Consider the following 20,233-nt stretch of genomic DNA (forward strand, 5'->3'; position numbering starts at 1 on the left):
GCCAAAAAGTTCCAATTAAGTTTTGTTCTGGCTGCTGTGTCAGCGTTTGGGCCTATAATAAAAAGAACAAACTATTCAGAAAAGATGTATACCAAACAATGAAAAGTCCTTTATTGCCATCAGAACATGAGTGAGAAAACCAGAGACAAAATCTGACAAGAGTGAGGAGTCGACTGTACAACCAGCATCCGTCCACACGTCCACACGCACACACACACGCACACACACACACACACTCGCACACACACACTCACAGCAGTCTTTCAACAGGACGCAAGGGGCACAGATACACAAGGATATACAGTACTCACACAATGAGGTATAAAGGTAAACACAAACACACCAGATAGGGGCTTCGTCCTCCACTCTCACACATGCGACTGAACCAAGGTACAAATACTCAAGTGCTCGTTCATTCTTTAATAAAAACACAACATACAGGCGAGCAGAAATGTATGACAGCAGCATCTGGGTCATCTCAACCACACTCCCATTCATCTGTCTCTCCAAAACCTTTGGTCATGTGGACGCTTGCGTGTCATGCACAACGTTGCCCTCGTAAAATGTAATACTTTGTGAGACTCCCGACAACTTGTGACTCGTATCCACCGATAACAACATGGGCGTTCTGGGCAGATGAGAAGGGGGGGGGGGGATGTTTTTGAAGTCACAAATAGTTTCTCTTCAAGGTAGAGTTTCTACGTTAGTTGGACATTCAATGTGTACATTAGCAGCAATTCTAGTGAATGAAACGATGGCTTTGTAAGTCAGATTAATAAACACCCTTCCCTCATGCACAGGACAGGCACCACCTACTACTCGTTAACTAAAGGCCATGCACGTTAGAAAAATAGACTGCAAACTCACAAGACATAGAAATCAAAGTTCGTCTCCAGAGAATAGGTTGATTTCACTTCAATTTTTTATTTCATGTTTTTTTTTTTTTCTAAGATGTGGAAATAGCAACAAAAAAAACTTGAGAGCGGTAACCAAGACAACAGTAACAGCATGAGCAGAGAGCCACGGAGGTTTCGACTTCCTCTCGTACTCCCATTTTGACAACCCAAACCGCCCGGGTACAAGACCGACACCTCGCTCGTTTCGCCCGGTTCTCCGGTTGCCGACCTCTACTTTGCGCCATGCGGGCGACCACGTCGACTTACACGCACCTGGTGTGTATGTATGTGTCCTGCGAGTGTGGGCCTGTGTGTCTCGTGGCTCTCATGTCATTTGAAGCTGTCCCAATCCCCACAGTCTGCAGTGTCCATGCCCATCCCCCCCACCCCTCCCCGCCACTAGCAGCACCCCGTCCCAGAAATGTGGTCGCCCTCGTGTGCGTCCGGAGCCGTGCGCTGCAGTGGTTTATCAAGACACTAGTGTGGCTGGAAGCTAGCACCGCCGCCCCCTCCGACACTGAGAAAGAGGCACGGTATAGTTCTCTTTAAGTCTAAATCTATAGTTCAAGTCTGCCGTCGGTCTGGTCTCAGCCTGTCCTGTTTTACAAGGCTGTGTGGGAGCCACCCTGGACCCTCAAAAGACCTAAAACAGGTAGGAGGAAGAAGACACCCCTCAGGCCTGTCGATAAGTAGAGACGCCTCACCGTGCGACCCGCCCAGGGCTGCCTTACGTTTTGTTAACTACCCCGCCCGGTTTTGTTCTGTGGTTGCCAAATATCTGAACTGTGCACACACAAACACACACATACGCGTACGTACGTGCACGCACGCACTGACCCCTACGCTGTCCATTCTACACGGAATGAGGACAAGCGCCTTGAATTTCGTGTTTGGCACCAGACTTTTTTTTGCCTCGCGTTGGCTAGCCACTCTCTCCTCTTCTGTATCCTCTATTCACTCCTTTTTACTCCTCACTCCCTCACTCGTCTGTTCTCTTCTCAACCCCCCCCCCCCCCAACCCCACTCCCCAAAAAAACCTGGTAGAATACCTCGCCCCTTTTTCTTCCTCTTGGGAAACAAAAACAAACGTAACTGGAAAAACTCAAGTTTTTTTTTTATTATTATTTTTTTTCAAAATTCAAGGCACAATGTCTATCAATATCCCAGTCTGTCTGTCTCCACCCAGGTTCAGTGTGCGGACATCGCGTCACATAAGCTATTGGACTATCTGCTCGTACAACGCTCCCTGCAGCTTACATCTCTCTAGTCTGCACTTTAACACTGTTAAGAGACGCGTCTGTTTTGGTTGAGAGAGCGACCGCCAAGTCCAAACCAGTGATAAACAATGAACGAAATTAACATAACGAAAAATACACAAATAAAGACAACCGTTTCAAAAAAAAAAAAAAAAAGTCTCGTCCTGTTTCTCGTATTTCAGTATTTTTAAAAATCAAGTCATATCCACCAGCTCTTTTTTGGCAAGCTAGTTTTTTTTTTTTTTTAAATAAGCACTAAGTACTGATAGATAGGATAGCATACACCGTTAACGTGTGTTTTTAAGTAGATGCGTTTGTCGTTTTTTTGTACTTTTTCACTCTCATAGTATGAATTCAGGTATTTTGTCAGGTACTTTTCACTCATCTGTTTAAGGTTTAAGTTAATGCAAGCAGGGACAGAGTTTGCCATGGAGTCTTGCTCTAGACTTGGGTTCGCGAGGAGCAGGGCCGTCTCTTTACGAGACCCCGTTGACCAAGGTCAGGGTCTCGCTGGCCGAGGTCATGCCTTTGCTGGGGGAACCCTTGGAGGGCGTTTGTTCATCCTTAGTGGTGCTGGTCCCGTTCTCCTGTGGGGTGGGGGGATGGGGGTGGGGGAGGTGGGAAAAGGTGAGAATCTGACTTATGTCGATAAAACTGAGGCTGAAGTCAATACGTGTTCCTGCCTGTACCTTGGGCTCGGGGCCAGCGTGGTTTTCCTTCTGTGGCAGGTTCTGTCTGCTCTGGGACTCAGCGCGGGATATGTAGTCAGCAACAGTCACTGGAAACATTGAGATGTGTTAGCTAGAACAATCGCTGGCGGCAAACTAGATTGTACATGAAGCACACCGCAGATAGAGACTCAAAATGCCCCGGTATCGCTTTAAGAAAGGCTGTCAGCAACTCTAGCAATAAAGCCGTCCAATAGAGAGCAATCATATCCTGTCCATTCTGAAGAGGAAAACGTTAACTAGTGAAACCCGGTGACTCACCACTTTCACCGGGCTGTCTGTCACGGCTGGCTGAACCTCCCTCTGGGCGGTTGCCACGATTGCGACGGCGGCGGCTTCTGTTTCGGCGTTGAGGTCGCGCCTCATCATCTAACAGTCAAATGAGAAAACAAGAGGTTACCGTCTTTGGTTATGTCTCCGTGCTAAATTTCTGGTTGTAATTGCAGAGATTTACAATGTGCATTTCTGTTTCGACAATAATGCAACAGGCGAGAATACAACACTAAGGCTCTTCTCACCCAGTCCGTTCTCGCTGGGGCCGGCCTGGCCGTCCGACTCTGTGGCAGCGTCCATCACGCTGGGCTCCTGGTCGTTGCGGCGGCGCCGGGAGCGTCTGCGGCGGTCTCCCACGCCGTCACTGGTGTCTGCGTCAGCCAGCTCTCCCTCACCCTCCAGCAGGGAGTACGGGTTACTGTCTGGGTCCCTCAGCACTGGATATGCCACAGAAAGTTAGTATTGCAACCAATCTTCTCTCATTAGTATTCATTTACATTCGATTTAACGCAAAGACTCTCTGACTGAAAACCATTTTGTGAATCTCCTGTAGCCAATGCACAACTAATCTCCCTCGGACTCTCAGGTGAGCTTTCTTTCCTGGAAAGACTTCCAGACCGGTTTAGCAGCACCATACTCGGTTGTAGTTTCTCATGTTATTATTCTACGGTCAAATCACATCCTAAGTGAACTAAAGGTGAAATGTAAGGGCCTTTGATTGTTGGTAACCTGAACGTGGGCTTTACTTACCTGAGCTGATGGAGTTGGAAGGCTTGGACGCCGGCCCTCCGCGGCCTCGTCCTGAGTTAGAGCCTCGGCCCCTGCCGCCCCGTCGGGAGCCTCTCTCATCTCCGCCAATGCCGCGGGGCCGCTGCTCCCGCTCGCTAACCTCCTCCGACTCAGAAGCATTGGAGAGTTCAGAGTTTGTGCCTGAACCAAGACATGTAAAAACAAACATTAGCATTTGACTTTTTACACGACAGACGTGTCTTCCATTCTTTGTATCACTCTCAAATGCGTCTCCTTCGTTCTCACCATATCCAGAGTACTGGGTGTTGGAGGCCCTACGCCCTCTGCCGCGGCCCCCGTAGGTGCGAGAGGTGTGGAGTGAGTTGCTGCTGTCATCGGTCAAGTAGCCTTTCTCCCGTTCGACACCGGGGCCCCCGGTCCGAATAGTAGGTGCGCGGTACCCAACCCCGATCTGACGGAGCTGCTCGTCAATCTGGAGACGCTCTAGGCGCAGCTGCTCCACTTCCTACAGGACAGGGACGACGAGACAAATGTAGACGGTGTGCACTTCATAGCCTGTTCCTCTGCACACGTTTCATTGAAATGTTTCAACAAAGTGCCCCCTCCTCCCTGCCTCCTGTCCTACAGTACACCTTGACATCCGCTTGTTAATAAACATAAAAAGTCACAACACAAACCACCATATAAATAGCAGTTATCAAAGTGGCACCAATCACATGTATTCTATATTGCATCTTCATTATAAATCAAACATAAGATTCCTGAGCCACCTTGCATGACAAGGTGACCTGGGCCACTTCCAGTTTGTCAAAAATAATGCAGCCTGCCAAACGTTCTGTATAGTGCTTCCATTGTACGCAGATTATCTGACCAACAGGCATTATCAGATTTCACTTCAAACAAAGGACACATGCTGCTATTTTAAAATCAGATGAGCCACATGTGTGGGGACAAAAAAGGATCGCAACAACTTCAACACAATCAAAGATCATTTTTATATTTGCAAGAATTATTATTAAATCTACAAAAAGTCATTTGCAGTATTAAAGTGCTTTCTACTCACAACAATAAGAGATGTTGTTGCTGACCTTTTGCGTGGATGACTGATTTATTGAGACCTCCGCTGTGGGCCTGGACTGGCTTTGTGCTTGTTGTTACGTCACTATACCACTAAGTGGCAGCAATGCGTAAAGTTCAGTGTACTGACCAGATATGACTGTGGGCAAATTCAACCCCCCCAAAAACCCTGAAAAGTAACCGTCTTCTGTTTAAACGCCGACCAATTTCTGACGGATACAGAGTGAAAGTATTGGTTTGTGGGGACCACGGTCTTATTGGTAGAGAACATCTGAAGTTTTCTGGATGGGTCTTGAATGACACAATGGAGGTGAAATCCCACTGTATAGAACATTGTCCCTTCGCTTTTGTATCTCTTTGGACAGAGACCAGATTTATAACGCATTGAATCGCCCAATTAGTTGCTAAGATTTGCGTCGGAAACCCTAAAAATGGGAAAAACTGTTGTTGATAATGGAAACTGATTATTATGAGGGACCGTTACACTTTGAGAGCAGTCCTTCACACATTTCTCCAGCTACTTGGAGAAATTTTGCAGGGGATCCGCTGAACCACCATTCCGCCCATGGGACATTAATCTTTTAAAAAGTATGAGCAGTATCTTCATTGGCTGGGCTTTGGCCTCTTAATGGCAGCAGTGCAATGACAGCAGCTTCTATGGTGGTTTAGTGGTGGGTGATTTGGATGAGAGGGTCTCACTTCACGGTGTGACAGCTGCCTCCACCAACGACAGCTGAGCCTCATGGGATGCGTGAAGGAAGTGAGGGACAGGGCAGGGGGTCTGGTGTTATTTCTGGAAGCTGAGGGTCCAGATAGCTGGTAATCTAAACTCATGTGTACCCTTCACCCCATCCCGGGGAGAGTGGCTATTTATAAAAGCGCATGAGGTAAGGGCAAAACGAGGCGCTCTCAGCAGCTTTCCTCACGTGGTGTTGAGCGGGGGGGCGGGGGGAACAGGTGAGTGACCAATATGAAATGACCCTACACATACACCCACAGCACCCTGTCCTCACCCAACACATGTCGCATAAAGGACATGTGCTTCTAAGACAAATCTTTCCTCAACTAAGTGTCCAGATATTCGGAGCAAAAACACATTTATGGAATCAAAGTCTGCAATGTACAGAAGACACATGCAGGTCTTTTTAGTCTGAATTGTTTTTAATTGACAGGAACAGAGACACGGCTGGTGCCGCCATCTACTGGGGAATGTGGAGGATTTACTCACCTGGAGGTAGGACACATGGTACTCCAACAGAGCCTGAGCATTGCTGATGTTCTCTTTAGTTCCCACAAACACGAAGGGGACCAGGCCCTGATAAAAACACACAGAGGGGGAGATGAAGAGTTTCTCATTAAAAAACAAACACTCTAAATGCTGACGGACATTATTGGGGAGAAATCCCTGAGTAGGAAACAAAGTAGGAAAATAACATTTTAAGTGGTGATTTACAAACAATTTCTGGTGTGATTAGTGTGCTTAAACATCACAGGAAGCACACTCAACAGAAACATGTCAAGCCATCAGAGACAACAGACAGCTGAGTGCCCACACACAGCCAACATATGCTGTGCAGTGGGCTGTGGTTATTGCAAGCAATGAAAACTTAAGTGCTAGTGACAAAACAAAAGACACAAAGCAGCAGAATGGAACAGCAGACAGCACATGGGACTTCTACACTCGGTGGACTGTGAGTTCCAGTCGCTCGGTCCATTCACCTCTTTGCTGCCGGCAGTGTCGTCCCTGCCTGCCGCCTGCCTGCCTCCCTCCTCCCGGGGAAGCTTTTTGTCGTTGTCTCCCTCAATCCGCACACGGACCACGCCCGACTTGTCCACGATCTCCTGAATGACTTTGCCGCTCTTGCCGATGACTTTGCCTGTGCAAGAGAGAAGGAGGAAGGAGTAGAATGTCAGCATGATAAGAGAGTGTTTACGAGTAGTGACATGGAGCGTGTCAAGTGGGACAAAATGAGCTCCCTCAGGAATGTAGCTCACTCACCTACAAGGTTCCTGGGTACCTGAAAGTAGTCTTCTTTGAATTCTAGAAACTCTCTAGCCTGCTTTACTGCCTCTGGGCTCTGCAACACAACACAACCATTAGATCACATTACACTACAGTATATCTAAGAACCGACACACAAGCTCATTAAGCGGCGTACCTCTCCGTAGATCCTGAACGTGCAGCTTTCCTCCTCCAACTCGATCGCTGTGACACCGGCAACCTTCCTTGCCTGCTGGATGTTGGCACCATGAGAGCCGATGGCGAGGCCCATCAGGTCCTCCCTGACCTTCACCTCCTCCTGGTACGCTGATGCTAACTGCTTACTGGTCTGGGAGGGGAAACACGTAGGTGGTTTGTGTGCAAATGTATAAACCAAGCCTAAATGGTTGGCTAGGTTTTGTAGTTTTTTCAACAACAAACATCCACGTGTACAGGCTAAATTAAGTGTGTTTGACAGGATGTGGTCATAAGAAGAGTAGGTTTACCTCCAAGTGTTTGGTGGCTTCTTCGTTGCGGGACATTAACATAAGCTTGGTACGGATGCTGCGGAAATGCATGTCGCTCAGAAGAGATGCACGCTTTACTGTGGTTTCATTTGTAGACTGAAGATGACAAAAAAAAAAGGGTAAAGTTACAATTCAACAACAATTGTTTAATCAGTTTTTGTGAATATGACGAGTCTTAAATAAGCACAAAGTTGTCAAAAATGTGCTATCAGAATTTTGTCATTGTATTTGTCTAAAACAATAGGAAAGGCTGGAAGAGGAGAACATATAAATGACATTAGCTGGATTCAAATATACATTTAACAGTAAGAATACCCAGAAAACCCCTTTCAGATTTTAACAAGTGAGAGTTACTACAGCTCCTTCCTATCATTTCTTCATCTGTGGATGTGTAACAAGTGTGCATTCTGACTACTAACCAGCACGATGAGTTCGTGTGTTTGGGCACTGTAGAAGATGCAGTTGGCTCCGATTGCTTTCCTGAACTCTTTGTGAATGTTGTCATTTTCACAGCTGTCGATAAGAAAACAAACCACAGGAGAGTCAGCCTCGTTATTGAGCTCGGTGCAACGCTGACGTTTATTCAAATAAATCTATCATCAGGGTGTGAACCCGACACTCACATGTCCCTCAGGTCTTCTGGGATCGGGATGGGGACCTTGTGGAAGGAGGTTCGAGAGGCGGGGCTGTTGGGGTTGAGGGGCCTGATGCGCTCCGCTGTGACAATCTCGTTGTATGTGGCGTCGCACGCGGCGTATTCTATCACATAGAACTGAAAACGGCACACAAGAGAGACGCATTTTTAATAATGTAGCCAGAAATGTCAAGACGCATGAATGTTGGGACAGCACAGATAACCAATGTGAACACACGGCAAGATATACACTGAGCAGCACTGCTGAATTCAATCCATACAAAAACTCTGACTCAGCTGTCAAGTTAAAGATTCATTGACGTCCGCTCTCAGATTAAAAATTAATTGATGTCCGCTCTCAGATTAAGAAATCACATGTCACATCAAAAATACATTCATTCATCTATCAAATGAAGCGACGCTACACTCTGTTCACAGTTTCTTCTGCTTTTGAGAAAACAGAAGATGAAACAAACAAGGCGTACCAGAGTGAGATGCAGAGAAAGAAAAAGGGGAGCCCAGAGAGAGAGAGAGAGAGAGAGAGGCAGTGAGATGAACACTGCACACTCCGTGCTCAAAAGGACAGAATTAAAGCCATCAGTCAATGCTAGACATTCCTGCAGGCTCTTATCAGACTGCTCCAAATAACAGCACTACACCACCAGCAGCAGCTCCCCGTGGCTCAGTAGCACTACAACGCTGTCCTTTGCCATATCCCACTGACCCACTATTCAACCCGCAGCTCGTGCCGGTGGTGACTAAGAGCCAGTTCCGGTTCTCGGTTATTAGAAACATCCAAAAAAAAAAAATACGCCAACTATGCCCGTTAGACCGAGCCGGTTGCAAATCCATTTTGTCACGAGAAGTCGGTGAGAAGAAACAGCACAGGGTGCATGGGAATAACATTTGAAGGCACAATGTCAGACCACATCAGGACATACTGGCTCTGTGAGCTCATTACGCTGCAGCTACTACGGGCCTGTATTCACTCTCACTACAGCAGTACTCAGAGCTCAATAAAACGTTACTGTCAATACAGCAAAACACTGACGGTAAAGGGAAAGATAATAGCTATATATTAAATATTGAGATCCAGAGGAAGCTAGCCTTGTTGGATCTCATCACTGACAATATTAATATTAGTCATTTTCAATTAAATAGCTCCGGGACCTTTTAAGCCCCAGGAACTAAAACTCAGGAAATACCAATTCCTTCAGTGCAGTGTTTCCATCGCATTCAAGGAACTGTGAAGATCATCATACAGAGGGGGGGAAGGGATTTGAAAACACCATTAAGACAAAGAAACATGGCTCTGAATAGAGTTTACAGTTATAGTTGTTTGTGTATCCCTTACCCCCTTCTTTGAATCTATTTTTAATAGTTATGCTCTTTGGTTCATGGAACTACTCACCTCTCCCTTCATCATACGGACTCGGGCCAACCACCAGCCACATGGCTCCTGTTCGTTGGCCCTCGAGTAAACCTGTGAGGAGATACATAGTGAATTAGACAAAAAAAATAAATGACACTATTCCACACAGTAACTGTACTTCAAAACAGCAGACAGGATGCATACATATTGTGCAACCAACTACTGTTGTGTGACATGGAGAATATGGGGACTATGTGAGGGGAAATTGTTGAATATTGCAAAGACTCAAGTGCGCAACTTTTACAGTTACAATTTATGACCAATTGTACGAAATGCAAGCAATATATTCTTCAACTTTCACACCAGACGATAACTTCTACATGTTCAATATGCATATAATAATAAATGATCGTGGTCAAAAGCGCCCAAAAGCACCAAATAAATCCAGATTTAAAACTGCTTTTAATCAGTCACAAGCCAGATGACTTTTTACAGTAAGAGCAATACTTAAAAGAGTTTCATTTGAGATTTGTCATAATTCAGAGGCCATATAGATGTCCTGGAAAAGTCAGTCAAAAGTCAATATTATAATTATTGTATAATGATCCTTGTGGTGAAGCCTTGAGTGATGAGGTTAGTGTAAACTCAGGTGGATGGTCTTACCTCCACCTCCTCTCCTTCACCAATCTCCTTGTGGTATTCGGCTGGAGGAGGCAACCGCACGTCGCTGAAGGGCAACTGTCTTTCTGGCTGCCAGCTACGGCAAGACGACACAGAGACAAAACAAAAAACACTGGTCAGCTAATCAACAACTCCCGGTGACAAAACGTAACACTGTTACGTTGTTCACGCTGCCCAGCTCGAGCTCCTTTTACCCTCATGTCATATTGGGATTGTAAAGACATGGGTGTATTACCCACTGACCAACATGAACAGACTTAATGAAAATAAAAATGGGTTATTAAAAACTGTGTCTGGACAGTGAGTGACTATGTTCATTGTATCATGCATTTCACATTACATTGAAAACAGATCAAAAAGAGTGCAAAAAAGTTCAGCCAATGACCGGCTCAGTCAGTAATGATATAGGAAAAGGAAAGAAAAACTCATTTTCATTTAGAGCCTTATTATTATTCATTATATTCAATATGCTACTCCAACAACTCCGTGTGCTCAGAGAAAGTAAAAGGAGAAAGGGGAGGAGGGGAGTCATACTACCCCTCCCACCCTGCATACCGCGGGTCCCTATTTTTAGGGGCACCCTGCTCTACAAGCTGAGATAAAGAGGGACCAGGGGGATGGGTGGGTAGTGGAAAGGGACAGTAGGTGGGGCTATGAGTACATGCTATCAGAGCAGGAGGTAAAAAAAAAAAAAAAATCTGTTAGAGACGTGTATGGACAGCTGCATGCCAAGCACAGGTGCTGAAGAGGACAGTTTTGAATGTGTGGGTGAAGCCCGGAGCAGTCATCTTAACTCTCCATTACTACCGGTCAAGCTTCATTTCCCCCATGTATGGACTATTTACCATAACGCAGAGACGTTACCAGAAGGAGGACACTTACTTGTTTTCAAAAACAATTGTGAGCGAGTCTTCGTGGACATCTTTGATGTAACCCTAAGAGAGAAGCAGAGAGACAGATTTTTATTCCCATGAATTCTCAAGACAGACAGTGATGAAGGGTGGGGCCGTGAGCATTTGATTTTACATGTAAACAACTTAAGACAGCTGACTCGTAAGCCATGCTTAGACCGATACTGAGACTGTGGCTGAAAAAGAGCATCTGAGGCTTTTTTGGAAGCCGAGACATTTCGTCACAAACACAATTCTCTGGCTGTGAATTCTGTGCTGGATAAAGTGACGATGAACACTGACTCCTCCTGACTGACACACACACACACACACAGACACACACACACACACACACACACTTTGTGTTCAAAGTGGGAATACTGTAGTTTTTCAAGAGGCATGTTCATGAGGGCACTCACTCAGCCTGGCCTACATGGACATACTATGCGATAGCTACTACTACTAGAGAGATCACTTTAACATTGTCCATCATGGCCAGCCACAAATCTGTCACAGCACGCCCTAAACTTTGACCGACAACCCCACCCACCCACCACCAGGCAACGACGAGACGGGAGGAAAGTGGTGGGTGTGGCGTGTCTCTCGGTGTGACACTACCGTATATGGGACAGAGCGGTCAGGCAGTATCTCGAAAGCATGTGTGGCTGTTGGAGTGGGGGTGTGGATTCACCTGCTGGTAAGGTGCTGCCTTTGCACTGCACGAGCTGGCTAGGGTTTCAGCCTGGATCATGGGGGAAAAGTGTGTGTAGTCACATTGGGATTTTACACCCTTTAAGCAGTCCTCTCTTGACTACAACTCTGATTATCGGTCCTGAGACGGTCAAAGCAGGCCTCTGTATCTACATGAACGGTTCTCGAGAAGAACCCAGCATTGACAACAGATCTGACTGAAAAGGGGCTCATCCTCCAGAGGTCACATTAGGCGACAGCCGCAAGTGCATGTTATGTCAGGTTGAGTATTGCTTCCACCAAATAATACCAGGTCAGAGGGCAGGCGAGCCCTCGTTCTAATGGGACATGACTGGTGGAAAGGTGGGGGCAGAGAGCTTCGTAATGATGTCCCCTCGTCCCCTCGCCCAGCAGCCACATGCAGTCCACGTGGTGAGCGGGACCTTTAGGAGCAGAGGAGGCAGGTTTGCAACCTTCCTCGCCCACAAAAAAAAGCTAATGTGTTCAGATAAGCGTATTTGATTGTCCTGCTTATAATAAAATGTAAATAAATGTGCAAAACCTGAGCTCTTTATTGATGCAAGATTCTCAGCCAAGAAAAGGAAACTAATAATTACTTGCAATTAACAGAATACCAAATTGTTTGAATCCTGATTTAGGCTTTTATCAGCTTGCCTGTGACGTTCTTGCTGCTGCAAAAGATGCCGACTTTAGGCTACACAAGACAAAGTGCCAGTTTCCTTACAGGTGCTGCATTGCCCTGACAGGTTCATAAATATGATCCTGATCCATAGCTAAAAAGGAAAAACTGACTCACACCGGCACTACGGTGAATGAGGAGCATTCAAACAGCAAATCATTTTACACCATGTGTCAACCACAACAGGAAAAAGGCAACGCAGATTTGGCTCCACTCCCTCCCATCAAAGACAACATATCATTTACTGGAATGTGACATTTAGAATGTCACTAACAGTTAAATGTCCGTCTCATTGACATCCACAAAATGAGAGCTGTGAGATAATGGAGGTAGTAGAGAGGAGTGGGAGAGTTCATTCATGCCAGAGCCAAACTGTCACCCTGTAAAACAGAACGACAGGTGAAGCACCATGAGGGGAGTAAATATAGGCTCATCTCTAAACCACCATGTGGCCGCTCGACTATCTGAGGCAGAGAAGAAGAGCACATGGAGAAATAAATGTGTTAAAACTAAGAGCATTAGAATAAGATATGTCACATTGGTTAAGACTATAATGCAGGGGGGGGGGGGGGGGGGGGGGGGGGATTAATGGAGTTTACAGATTCGATGAAATCTCAAATTATAGGAGAACCAACAATGTTCACGAAGACCCAAATCCATACGACAGATGTAAGATGTCTTTTACTAATATGAACATATAGAATTAACTTTGCAGGCACCAATTTGCCATCTTAATGTGATGTTTGACAACAAGCGGTGACACAGCAGCAATAAAGACTTGAAGTCATGTGTCTAGATGTAAAACTATAAATTCTTTTGAAAATGAGGCAGAATTGAAACAGAAAGTCCTCAGAGCAATACACAGCAGACCCAAAATTCCGTTGTGTAGCTGGACCGTGGGTTAAGGGACAACACAGATATGTGGAAGCCTCTGTGAGCTTTGATATAGCATCTCATCATACCTGTACAACAGCTGTCTGATTAGCAAATCCCTTCATTTTTAAATGCTTGAATAACACATTTCAAGACAAAGCAACATGCTATGAGAAATGCTGCATGTCATGTCAAAACTGTAGGAATTTGGTTCCTATATTGTGGCCTCTGCGCGTATTGACATTTGTTAAAAACAACCAAATATAGGCCATACATGGGGATATCAAGTGCACTAGCTTAACAGCTAGCTGGAGCTAGCTACCCACCCCACAATGGCCAACGTTCATGGAACGCAAATCCATCCCTTTTCGTCAAAACTGGACCTGAGCTAATATCAGTTAAATAGTTAACGTTAAGCAAGCGCTGGGCTCAGGAAAACGAAACCAAACAGCTCTTCCTGAAACAAAACTTTGAACTGGGACAACTATAAACTACGACTGCAACCTGGTTACCTTGTAGAAGGCCCCATTCGAGCCGCGAACTTCCACGGCCAGCCCGTCCATACTGGTCGGTAGTTCCCCACAGCTGAGCTTCTCTGTGGCCGGTAGGACTCCCGGAGAGTCCGGTAACGTGACCACCCCCAGCTTAGCCGGCCCTTCGCCGCTATCCGGCCGGTCCGGCCGCTTGTGGATTTCCAGTGTTTCGGGTGGAGGGAGAGGGGCAGAGGTGAAGGGTTGTGGAGATGATGGGTGTGATGGGGCACACTAATGCAACGCAGACGCGGTCTCCAGCAGCAGCTAGTTAGGAGGCTCCGTTGTCCGCTTTTGTCTGAAAGTGGGATTTGGTGCTCGGCAGCTGAAAGGCACCGCCACGAGCAATGGGGGAAGTCTCGACGTGCGCGAGGAGAAAAACGAAGCTAATGATGCTACGGCAGGAGGATGCTAGCTGATGGATAATTAGCTGGGAGGCTAGCTATCAACACCTTGATCCCGTCAGTTTTCAGAGATGCTAGCTGACTAGCATTTGATAGCCTGGTTGCGTTTGTTGGTTGTGCGTGTGGCGCAGTCGTCACGTTGAAATATTTCACAGAAGTCGTCAGTGGGGGTCGTTTCTTCAGCCTGTGGTGCAATTTTCATTGGCGTTTCTTTCCCAAAAATCGTTTGAGATGCACAGCCGCCCGGCGACTCCTACTCCAACTACCCGTCCCCACAAACACACGCCGATAGAGTGGATCAGAGTGGGACTGAATGACCTCGAACACCCCACCCCTCCATGACAAAAACACGCCCATTAGGAAACCCAGGATCATGATTGGTCAAAGACCTTCGCAATCAACATTAACTTACATTAATTGGTTTAGGAAATATGGGCTGGTCCATAAACGTGACCAATGAAATCTAGAGAGTTGCATCCAAACACAATCCATTGGTTTTTCTCCGTGTCAATTGTGATTTTATTCAAATTGACTGGCTCACAGATCTAATTTTGCCCACTCATTGATGAGTGAGGACCGCCAGCCATTGTGTAAACAGCATTACTGCGAAGTTACTACACGTATAATGAACCAAGCATGAATCATATCATATGCTGGAAACACCCATTTTCAGACTCGGAAAGGGAAAAATCCCACACTGAGTTATGTTTTGGATGCTTATATGTGTTTTTTTTTAATATTTATATTTACAACTATGTTTTCACAGTGTACATAACAGTCCTGTCTATTCTCTATCTGTATCTGTCCAGCATTGTTGCCCCTGTCAATAGTTGTTATTTTTTATGAGTAAATTCCCGAGAGATGCAACAAAAGAAAGTCAAATTTCCTGTATGTGCATGACCCAAAAGTAGTACAGGGAAGTATAAAACGGTGTGGGCAAAGTTGGATAAGTTAGGGTTCCATAACACCGGGAATGCAGAACCAAAAACACCAGACATGGGCAAGGACCGTGGAGAGGAAACCGCTGAGAGAAGCACATGGAGGAGGCCAGAGGTCATGGGGGAAAGCCACAGTGTACAGGAATACTCACAGTTGGGGAACCCTAGAATCAATATGGATGTGACAGAATGTGATGATTACCTGCTCAATTCACTGTTTTATATCTAACCAATCTTATAGAAACAGCTGGTATCGTTTTGCATAACAAAGGCTTAGAATAGATATTATTGACAAAAGCAGGTGCTTGTCTTTGGACGCAGCAGCCAGAGACCCAATAAATGGTAATCATGTAAACTCTTCTAAACAACTTTCAGGTACTGATAATATCAGGTCATTATACGATTATTTTAATTGTGAGCCCCAGTCCTCCCCCTACCTCACTAACCCCTTGGTTAGCTCCAGACTTCCCACTGCACTTTGATTTCATTTTCAGCAAGGAAGGGGCAGATACAAGTGGAAGAAATCTTCTCCAGTAAAAAACAAAAAGAGAGGAATAAAAAAACTTCAATGACCTGTATCACAGCGAAACAAGAGTGAACTTCTGCTGGCAATATTGCCTCTGCCTGGAAATTCAACAAGTTCTCTCAAATCTTCTGCATGCCAACACCGACAGCAACAATTGGCCATGCTGTTGGCAGCTGACGGCCGGAGCCAAGGGCAAGAAAATATCAGATCTAAAATGATATTGAGGACATAGAGAATCCTGAACGGCATCAAAACACGATGAGAGACACCAAAAGAATGGAGGGTGTGATTTAGAGAACATGTTTCTTTTCCCAGGGGCCATTTATCACAAATTCCAGCCCACATTATTGATGTCCCTAAACATCTACATCATTAGGAAAAGCTTTTGGGGGGTAAATTCTTCAGTTTTATAATATTTTCGATTCACAATAATCCACCAGGACTCAGATTTGACTGACTATAAAAGAAAATCTGAAAATCCATATTTGGATTAAGACACAGTGGACTGAATTTACACAATCTGGATGAGAACAGCAGAGTGAGCTTTCACCATTATAACTACCCGGTCCCAGAACTGGCATAACTCAAGAAACATAATTGTGTTGATGAATGAAAGGAATTCACACCTCAAAGAATATGTTAGAGGCATGGCTGGTGTAATGGTTGTGCATGAGTACCCTGCATGGCCGAGATGACGCCCTCTCTGGTAGAGGTAGAGCTGTCTTCTTAGTCCATCTGGTGGAAGGATTTGGAGCACTCCACCAAACTGAACCACAAGAAGTTTTAGATACAGATCCAAGCTGAGAGAGCCGGGGAGCTGAACATACCAAAGGTATACAACACACCCTGGGAATTATCTTTACCCTTCTGCTGAAGTGCTGTGACACATGAAAAAATAATGCTTAACATATCATATTGATTGACTGATTTTGACATGAAGCTTTACTCTGAAGATGCAGTCTGATGATGAACTTTTTTTTTTTCGCCGAGGTTTGATATTTTTTTTATTTCAATTCAATACAGACAAGATACATCTTTTATTATCACTCATTACAACGAAGATTATGTTTTTGTTAAACGGTGCTTTTTCTTAAAAAATAATTTACATTTAATTTGCGCTTTCGCAGTGCGCGCTCACGCGAGTGGCATGCAGTTCTCGAAGGGAGGCAGGAGGGGCGGAACTCGTTTGTATTGACCACATGGCTTATTTAACCAATAGGAGCCCTTCCTTCAAGCGCGCGCAACTTGATTCAGGAAGTACGCATTTCAGCTAGCGAGAAAGGTCTTCAGAAATCCAAAAAGAAACGATACATTTCTTGGTTAATAAGAAACACAGTTCAGCTAAGAATGTCCGCCGGTCCCGAGTCCACACATGTCTCATCGCTACTGAAGGGTGACAGCCTGCATCAACAGGGTAAGAAAATAAGTTTAGCTACTAACGTAATGTAACCGTAGCTGCTGCCTAGACTCATAACTCCATGTGATAAATGCATGTTGTGGCTTGAAACTTAATTTATAATAAGATTAGAGAGGAATAACGTTGTACTTCCATATTGCTTATTCATACCCTAAAAACTAAAGTAATACGACTTTCTAAGCAGTTAAATATGAAAGCATATGCTGAGTTTGAGAGGAGTTACAGTAGCTTTGAAGGTGGAGTGCTGTACGTTTCTGTTGTGAATGTCCTGTCAGTGCTTTGGTTTGGCCATTGATAACACGTTTGCTGTATTTACTGTCCTCCCGCCCAGTTCTCGCCTCCTTCCCTCTGTGTGACATCACAGAGGAGGATCTGACCCAGAACCCTCAGTTCTGTAAACTCCTGGCCACCCTGTCTCAACATGTGGACCAGAATGGACTCACCGTCCCACTGAAAGCAGAGCTGGAAAAGGTAAAAAAACCAACAGCGTTCCCTTCCACAGTTACTAACAAGCTTCTTGCTTTGCAGGATGGATGTTTTACATGATGCAATTCAAACTAAACGTAAGTTAAACCAAACAGCTTTATGTTTGCCACTTCATGAATAGAAGGCTTTCATATTTAGTCACACATTAAGTAGTCTACGACTTACCGATCTCCACTGGTAACCAGTAAGACTTGCAATCACAGAGATGTAACCCGTTTCCTCGTGCTCGGGTCTGAGTGGGTTAGCGTTTGTGTTTGTGTGAGCACTAACGGATGCTTTATTCCAGGCTGAGCAGAAGCTGCAGAGCCAGAGGCGACACTGGCTGCGCTCCGAGAGTCTCCACAAAGGGCTGCAAGAGATGATCCAGGACCACTGTATCAGGAAGCACCACGCCGCTGTGCCCCCCGACCAGAGCGTGGTACACTTCATCCACTTGTTTGCACTATCGGCTGTCAGTGAATGATGGGCAACATGTTTCTGTTCATTAAACCTGCACCAGGCAACTCACTTTGCACACTGCATCTCCAAAATTGCAGCTACGGGTCACAGTTTGAAACATTTACACTTCAGTAGCCAGAAATCTATCATGTAATATTATACTATTAAAGCACTCACTGTGTGTGTGTGTGTAGTTCTATGAGACAATGGACAAGTGTCTGCTGGTGGCGCAGTGTGTCAGACAGCTGGATCCCAGTAGCACTACCAACCAGGACCAGCCCTCAGTTCTGGGTCTGAACCCCCAACAGATTCTGGAGCTCATTCCATCAGATAAGGTGAGTCAGAAAAACACAGAATATTCTCAGCAGAGTAGAGCGATACTTCAGTAACAAATGTAGCTTCTTTACCAACACGCATGTGTTTATCGTCACCAGAATGTTCAAAGAATGAAACAGGGTCTTCCCAGAGAGCTGGAGAAACATCTGAAGAAAAAGTGTCTGAGCCTCCTCGCTTACTATCAACCTGAATGGGGTACAGTATCTAGACAGTCAATATTCCAACTTATATCTTTATTTTTATATCACTTCATTGTTCTGCATTGACATTCTAGAGAATGAGAGTGAGGGTCTGAAGAACAGCAAGTTGTCTCATCTGTCAGCCCAGCTGGACACAGAGAAGAAAAGAGCAGAGAGTCTGAAGGAGACCTGCCGGGAAAACTCCGTTCTCCTGCAAAGACAGACTCAACTCTACCTCTCTGTGAGTGCTCTCTCAAGTGCATTGTGGTTAACCAACACAAGCTAATACATCCCCTCTGTTTTTGGCAGTTTATCACATATATATGCATGTTTTTTTTTTGCATGTTTTGCAGGTTCACTTATTGGAAATTGTCTCACGAATACAAGTTTTTAACAGCCACAAATATGTTGTATTTTATATATATATATAATGTTAAAATATTTTCCTTGTGTCCAGGAACTGATTAAGTGCATTCAGCTTCTCCAGTCTCTCATCTTGGACCACAGGCTGAGGATCCAGACAGATCTGGACCGGAAGAAGTTGGACTACTTTGAGGGAAAATGTGATTTAGTCTTGCAGAAGATCAAGTAAGGAGTTTTCATTTCTTTGCCTGCTTCTATACATTTTGATATTGCATTGTATTTCCTGCTGCCTTCATCTAGAAAGACATGAGATCATCAGTATTACATGCATTTAAGGTTTTCTTCTCACATGTGTTTTTCTCTTCTTCCTTCAAAGGACTGAGATGGTGGAGATTCAGCTGGACACGTACACAGTGGACTCGATATCTGCTCATAGAAAAATAAGGCAAGAGGCTTTTTTTGGTCCATTATTCATATCGCTCCACTCCGCTTTCTCAAAGGCAACACGGTGATAGTAGTTGAGTGAATCCATACTGTGTCTCACTGGTGTTCATCATTGTAATGCTCTTTGAATGTGAGCTGTAACTTCCCGATATCAAACCTGCCGAAAAGTTATTATAGAAACTACATTCTGGCTGATACTTCTCCAAAAACCTGACAGTCTGTCGTCGTCGTGTCTCTATTTCAGAGAGAAGCTGGAGTCCGAGCTGAAGGCCTGTCAGGTGGAGAAGCATTCTGTTGGGTTGAAGCTGGCCTCCTTTGAGATCTTGGGCAAAGAGTTCGAGGCCTTGGCCGACGAGTACTGCAGATTACGGCGGGAGATAGAAATGAATAACTGGGCTCTGAAGGAGTTCACCCAGTGCAAGGACAAGTGAAGATCGGATCTGATGCAGGGACAGCAGCCGGCCGTGCTCTTTACATAGCGTGTCGTTGCTCACAGTGACATGCCGGCTTTTGGACACTTGAGACACAAACTGCTTGGACTTCTGACCTACAGGAACTATGTAGCATGTACAGTAGTGAGTGGGCTAACTCCCATTACAGCTAAATAAATTCAGTTTTCTTAAAATGTCACCATGGCATCATTTCTGCTGTCTTTGTTTTTACCACAACTCATTCAGAGTTCAAGGTGTTTAGTATGCATTACTCTTTTAATTAGCTGCAGCTTTACACTAAGCACTAACTATCTTCCATGTGACGGAGTAACCACTTTTGATTGCTTTCTATATTAGCTCGAGGAAGTGAGAATCACTATATGTATATATGTTGGCCTCGATCTAACTTCACC

General features: G+C 45.2%; 2 protein-coding genes across 2 annotated transcripts; one reads left to right on the forward strand and one right to left on the reverse strand.

Moving 5' to 3' along the window:
* Positions 1-1,914: 1,914 nt before the first annotated feature.
* Positions 1,915-14,550, reverse strand: fxr2 (FMR1 autosomal homolog 2). Its single transcript, XM_079184534.1, has 17 exons — positions 13,841-14,550; positions 11,058-11,110; positions 10,158-10,251; positions 9,534-9,605; positions 8,112-8,260; positions 7,908-8,001; positions 7,468-7,584; positions 7,140-7,310; positions 6,980-7,058; positions 6,700-6,857; positions 6,209-6,295; positions 4,189-4,408; positions 3,904-4,083; positions 3,399-3,590; positions 3,142-3,249; positions 2,842-2,930; positions 1,915-2,739 (listed from the first exon to the last, which is right to left on the reverse strand). Exons 1-17 carry the CDS (start codon positions 13,889-13,891, stop codon positions 2,629-2,631), a joined length of 2,025 nt encoding a protein of 674 aa, XP_079040660.1. The 5' UTR covers positions 13,892-14,550; the 3' UTR covers positions 1,915-2,628.
* A 2,439-nt stretch (positions 14,551-16,989) lies between these two features.
* Positions 16,990-20,149, forward strand: haus4 (HAUS augmin-like complex, subunit 4). Its single transcript, XM_079184511.1, has 9 exons — positions 16,990-17,140; positions 17,475-17,614; positions 17,916-18,047; positions 18,262-18,402; positions 18,502-18,598; positions 18,678-18,823; positions 19,040-19,170; positions 19,322-19,390; positions 19,634-20,149. The coding sequence occupies exons 1-9, from the start codon at positions 17,074-17,076 to the stop codon at positions 19,818-19,820; spliced, it is 1,110 nt and encodes a 369-aa protein (XP_079040637.1). The 5' UTR covers positions 16,990-17,073; the 3' UTR covers positions 19,821-20,149.
* Positions 20,150-20,233: the final 84 nt, after the last annotated feature.

This window comes from Pholis gunnellus (assembly GCF_910591455.1).
Source record: "Pholis gunnellus genome assembly, chromosome: 23".
NCBI classification, from domain to species: Eukaryota; Metazoa; Chordata; class Actinopteri; order Perciformes; family Pholidae; genus Pholis; species Pholis gunnellus.